Source organism: Brachypodium distachyon, chromosome 3 (genome assembly GCF_000005505.3).
Source record: "Brachypodium distachyon strain Bd21 chromosome 3, Brachypodium_distachyon_v3.0, whole genome shotgun sequence".
Taxonomy (NCBI): domain Eukaryota; kingdom Viridiplantae; phylum Streptophyta; class Magnoliopsida; order Poales; family Poaceae; genus Brachypodium; species Brachypodium distachyon.
Window position 1 is genome coordinate 36,019,339 of NC_016133.3, and position 5,017 is coordinate 36,024,355.

Here is a 5,017-nt window from a genome sequence, read left to right on the forward strand (position 1 = left end):
TTGATCTAACAAAGTCAGAAGAGGAGGGATACTGTGTTGTGGAATGCGATGTTATCTGCCCTATGTCATCACTGACATGACCAGGAAGCAATAGGATTCTTTGTTCAAATGGTTTGGGAGAAGGTGGGGCCTGATGCCAACACATTCTTGTTGCTTTTGACACATTGCTGCAATTGCAGCCTAGTTGATTAAGGCATGAATTTCTTTGAGTTGATAACTAAGAGATAGAATAGAAGATTGTTCCAGGAGGAGACCATTATGTGTGTATAGTGGATTTGATCAGCCGCCTATCCCTGTCATGTGATGAAGTCCTTGAATGGATCAGAAGTTCGCCATTTAGTTCTAGCAAACAAGTTCGGGAAACTTCGGTTGGAAAATGTGTGGCGAACGGGAATACAGAATTGATGAGTAAAGTAGCAGAGCACCTGACTGACATGGACAGTCTAAAATAAATGCATGGTTGCCTTTTGCAGTTTGTTTTGCAAGGTTATCTCCCTTGTTGAAGAATGTTGAGGCACAGGAGGACTCATGATAAGAACTTTGTATTGGTGAAAGCTATTTGTGCTTTGCACAAGAGCCAATTCATATTAGAACAAACATAGGGAAAATGCATCCCTGTGCAAGTGGACATTGGATTTCTGTTGGGTGCGGTACAATGGAAGGAAAAGATAATTGACAAGATTGTTCAATGCTTATTCTTGATCGAATAATGCTGCTGTTCAGCATACCAAGTGATAGAGAAGAAGCGATTTCAAGCAAATATATTTTGCGCCGGGAAGGTTGTTTTACATCTAAGTTTCGTGTGCAGTCTGTACAATAAGTCATGATCCATACCGTATCTTTATGTCCAACTTCCGAAAGGGATGTACACATACTTGCATTAGTGTGTAATTCTGTTCAGAGAATTATCTGGAAGCTGAAACAAGTAAATGTAGGTGATTGCAAATTTATCTTATGATATACTTCTGATGCTGCTGCATAAATCTTACACATATTTGCTTCAAAAATAAATCTTACACATATGCTCTCTGTAGAAGCAGATGTGATAAAGCTACTTTCTGAAATGAAAAACAAGCAGACATCATTTTTCTCTTGTCAAAGATGATACATACATTTCACATATATCTCAGATATACATTGGAATATTTTCAGGCAGGAGCGCATAGCATGTTTCTGCTACAAAACGCCATCATGTTTTACTATGTACATCAAATATATGAAAGAATCAGACATATATCCTTGGCAAGCCTAACTTTGTATATTGCAAATTGCATTATCTGCTTGGATGTTGTGAATTACAACAGGACACTAAATCCTCCAACTATGTGTATAGTTCATGAAGCTATTGGTAATGCTTGACCCACACTGGCACTGAGTATACCAGAGTTCCCAGCATGAAAGAGAGCATGAAGGTCGCCGTGGCATATACAAAGGCTCTACCAATCTGTCCGCTGCTTCTCATGGCATAGATTTCGGCAACAAAAGTAGACACTGTGCTCAAGCAACCGAGGAAACCGAACTGTATACCATTAAGAACAGCTGTTGATTGCTTTGTATTTACCTAGAAGAAAGCCAAACCAATCAGAGACAGAAAAGGTGATTTACATAAATCGATGACTGTGTGCTATCCTACCGCTTTGTCAGTCACAGCAAGCGCCGCCATGATGCCTGCAGCAAGAACATTAGCTGCAAGTGTCCCAATGGGTAGCCATTTGAGGGATCTCTGTTTGCCAATTCCCTGGCCGTTGAGCCTTGCCAAGTACCACCGTAACCAAACACCCGGAGGCGCGACTGAGCACCCCAACCAGAGTACAGCACCGTCAGTAAGACTACCCAACTTTATTGCGGCCAACACGATGCTCAGAACCCATAAGAAAGAAAGCAAAATCATCATAACTACTATAATCACATAGTGTTTAGTCCTGGTGTCCACTCTCAAGTTCTCCCAGACACATTTGCTTCCTATTGAACTATTTTCCTTGATGCATTTCAGGATACAGCTTCGCAGGCGCTCACCTGTTTCGGCACCCACCCTAATGGACTCATTGACAATGAAAATTCCTGAGCAGGTTGTGTGGTGTTAGCCATGAAAAAAAAATGGTTTATGTACTGTTTTTGAATCAACGGTAATTTATTTTGGACTAATAGCATTCACAGAAAATTATAACGAGGTACCTAATAATATGCCAGCTATAGCATATGCCCAGTGACCTTTGGAAGACATGCTAATCATTGCCTGGTTCCACCCACTGAAGGTGGTGAGGCATCCCATGTAACCGGTTGTGATTCCAACAATAAGATGATCAGATATGTGCCGAATATCAGTCTTGAAAATGATCCCAAACCAGGCCATCAGGAAAGATCCTAACTGGTGTTAGCAATTAAACATGCGTTAAAAAAGTGCAAATCCCTAGTGTCTCTCCTAAAAATTTGATTTTAGGTTTGTTGTTTGAGCAGGTACAGAATAACACATACCATGTTTGATGGAAGATCAAGGTACAGTGGGCTTTGGTTTGAGGTGAGTTCCAGGCATCCTGGGCCAAACAGCTTTTGGAGACCATACCTCGTAAATACCTGATTTGGACACACGAAACGTAATTACTGGAAGGTAATGATACCATTTAACACATTCATACTTAAAAGTAGGGAAATATTAAAATTTCAAAAAAACTTAATATGAAAATAAACATCAAGTAACATCAGCCACCCAAGCAGGGATAAATGTTTATCAGAGTGCATCCATGTGCTAAGAAAATATCAAGTAAATTTTTCCCTCGAATTTCCAATGATACAATCTTTTGCTGCATTTCACTAAACTAACACAGATTATCTAGTAGCTAATAATTAGTACAAACAACAGCAGACAATGTGTTCTAGAGTTACCCCAAAAAATCCAAAGGTGGCTAAATGGATCAAATAAGAAGCATAATCAAGCCTCCGAGAAAGTGTATACTGTTCAACCTGCAGGCAAGCAAAGGCATGTTTGTGTTAGCATCTTCAGAGCAATGTACAGCTTTTCAACAGAGCCGAACAGGGTAATCACTTGATTGGTAATTGCAAGCAACAACTCAACCTACAATTTATACCTTGATTGATGAACTCGCATGCTTTGGATCCACCGAAGTTTCAGGTACTGGCAAACCTGTGCCATGTGAACTGTTACCACAGATTTGTTTCGCAGTATCATCTGGGAGAGGACCAATCTTATGTTGGTCCAAGATATTTGCAGTATCTTCATTGGCATAGTCTTCCAACACTAGCACTCGGTCACCGCTGTCAATGACCTGAGCCAAAACTGAGCTATCGGTATCACCTAGCAATTGGTCTGCTGACTGAAGAGAATGCCTCATTGAGCTCAGTATCGAGTCACCCATCTCGCGGGACATGCTGATGGACCCCCTTGAACTGTGCCTGCTGCTTCTCCTACTTAGCCCTGAACAGGACCTAGCAGCTGAAGGATGACCAGTAGAATCCATGGATTCGCTTCTTACATAACCTAGGTGATTCCCCTCAGAAACATGGCGCCTGGTTGAAGAGTCGTCCATCATCTTGCAAGCTCACCTTTCCAGCTACAAGAGATGCAACAGCCCTGGCAGAGAAAAAAGAGAGTGATGTTTCTATATCAATTGCAATTGAACCATGCCTTATAAAATCAAGAAGCATATGGACTAGACAATGAGCAAGGCAAAGAGATTTGGCTATATTAGTAGGTTGCAGCTGGACCAATCACATCACAATTATACAATTGTACAAGTGTAGAACATCTTCTTCAAAATTCATGTATTCCTTCTTTTCTTGTCAATCTTAATATGCTCACAGCATGTAAAGCAGTGTCCAGCAAAGTTCAGAACGTTTTTTAAAAGGGAAGAATATCATAGCTGGTTATACATACTGTGTTGGTAATAACTCGAAATTTCCGAAGGTACAGAAAGAACTCACACATGAGTACTGAACTACTCAACTACTGATCAGTGATCACACACATGGACAGGGTACACCAGTTGAAAGGAACAATAACGAATCAAGACAATAACAGCCAATCAGTGGGATCTAAATCCAAAACAAGAGCCAAACAGTGGAACCACCATCAGAATTTAATAAGAGAGCTAAACCAATCGAAAAATAATTAAGTAGATACAGACAGACAGAGAGACAAGAACGGTGACGGCACCACTCGGAATCAAGCACGGTGGTTAGCGACACATGTGGCGTTTACTAATTAGGCCGCTACTGGATAAACAATTGGTGATCTTTTCAGAAGAGAAAAGCTAGTGAAAGATGCCGGCCTTTTTGACATGGACGCTGAACTAATTGTTTAAACAGTCTAATCCTCCCCGGTGCCTGCCTTTAGCTATGCACTGGTCAGGTCAACAAAGGTGGGAGATCGTTGGTGCCCCACGCCGGCTAGCCCTGCATGCTCGACCGTCGCCGCCGATCCGGGCGCCGCGCACGCCTCTGTTCGTCTGAACTCGCGGACGATTTGACCGCCTCAAGGTAGGAATAGGATCGACGCGAGGAGTAGGGGCGGGGGTGGGAAGAACGAACCTTGTTTGGTTTGGAGCAGGGGCCTGCTCGTGCGGAGGAGTGGCGGCGGAGTCGATGAGCGTGGCCGGCGGTGAGCCGAGCGGGTTCTCCTCTCCCTTCGTGACATCCCTGTTGTTTCCCTTGAGTTTTTATAGAGTAGAAGGAAATGGCATCACGGGAGACCAGCTACACGAAGGTGATTGTCCCTTCCAGGAAGGAAAAAAGAAAAACGGGCTGTCTCCTCTCATCTTTTCTTTCTCATTTCTTTTTTTTTTGACTGGTTGCAATTTTTTATGGTCGCTATTGGTACTTGACTCAATGCGTCTCAACCTGACATGTGCTATCTTCGAAAACTCTTACTATATCGGTGGAGATCACCAAGTATCGGACCACTTTATCACTCCCTCTCTAACTCTCTTTCCCAATAGTATAAGATGTTATATATTTGTCTCAAAATCAAAATAAAATAGTTTGATCAAATTTCAAAAAAAAA

The 5,017-nt window shown here is 42.0% G+C and overlaps 1 protein-coding gene across 2 annotated transcripts; it reads right to left on the reverse strand.

The window, feature by feature from the left end:
* Nucleotides 1-1,059: 1,059 nt before the first annotated feature.
* Nucleotides 1,060-4,736, reverse strand: LOC100829212. 2 transcript variants are annotated; one of them, XM_010236707.3, is made up of 7 exons: nucleotides 4,546-4,736; nucleotides 3,087-3,589; nucleotides 2,884-2,961; nucleotides 2,476-2,574; nucleotides 2,176-2,368; nucleotides 1,634-2,061; nucleotides 1,060-1,561 (listed from the first exon to the last, which is right to left on the reverse strand). In XM_010236707.3, exons 2-7 carry the CDS (start codon nucleotides 3,546-3,548, stop codon nucleotides 1,343-1,345), a joined length of 1,479 nt encoding a protein of 492 aa, XP_010235009.1. In that variant the 5' UTR covers nucleotides 3,549-3,589; nucleotides 4,546-4,736; the 3' UTR covers nucleotides 1,060-1,342. The 2 variants fall into 2 exon arrangements, with proteins under 2 accessions (XP_010235009.1, XP_024317903.1); XM_024462135.1 differs by lacking the exon at nucleotides 4,546-4,736 and adding an exon at nucleotides 3,893-4,300.
* Nucleotides 4,737-5,017: the final 281 nt, after the last annotated feature.

Excerpts from the sequence above, each read along its gene's own strand:
- LOC100829212 (XM_010236707.3), bottom strand. The coding sequence starts at position 3,548 with ATGATGGACGACTCTTCAACCAGGCGCCATGTTTCTGAGGGGAATCAC. Across the intron at positions 2,575-2,883 it reads CCACCTTTGGATTTTTTGGG|GTATTTACGAGGTATGGTCT; the intron begins GTAACTCTAGAA and ends TGTCCAAATCAG. Across the intron at positions 2,369-2,475 it reads TTGATCTTCCATCAAACATG|TTAGGATCTTTCCTGATGGC; the intron begins GTATGTGTTATT and ends TGCTAACACCAG.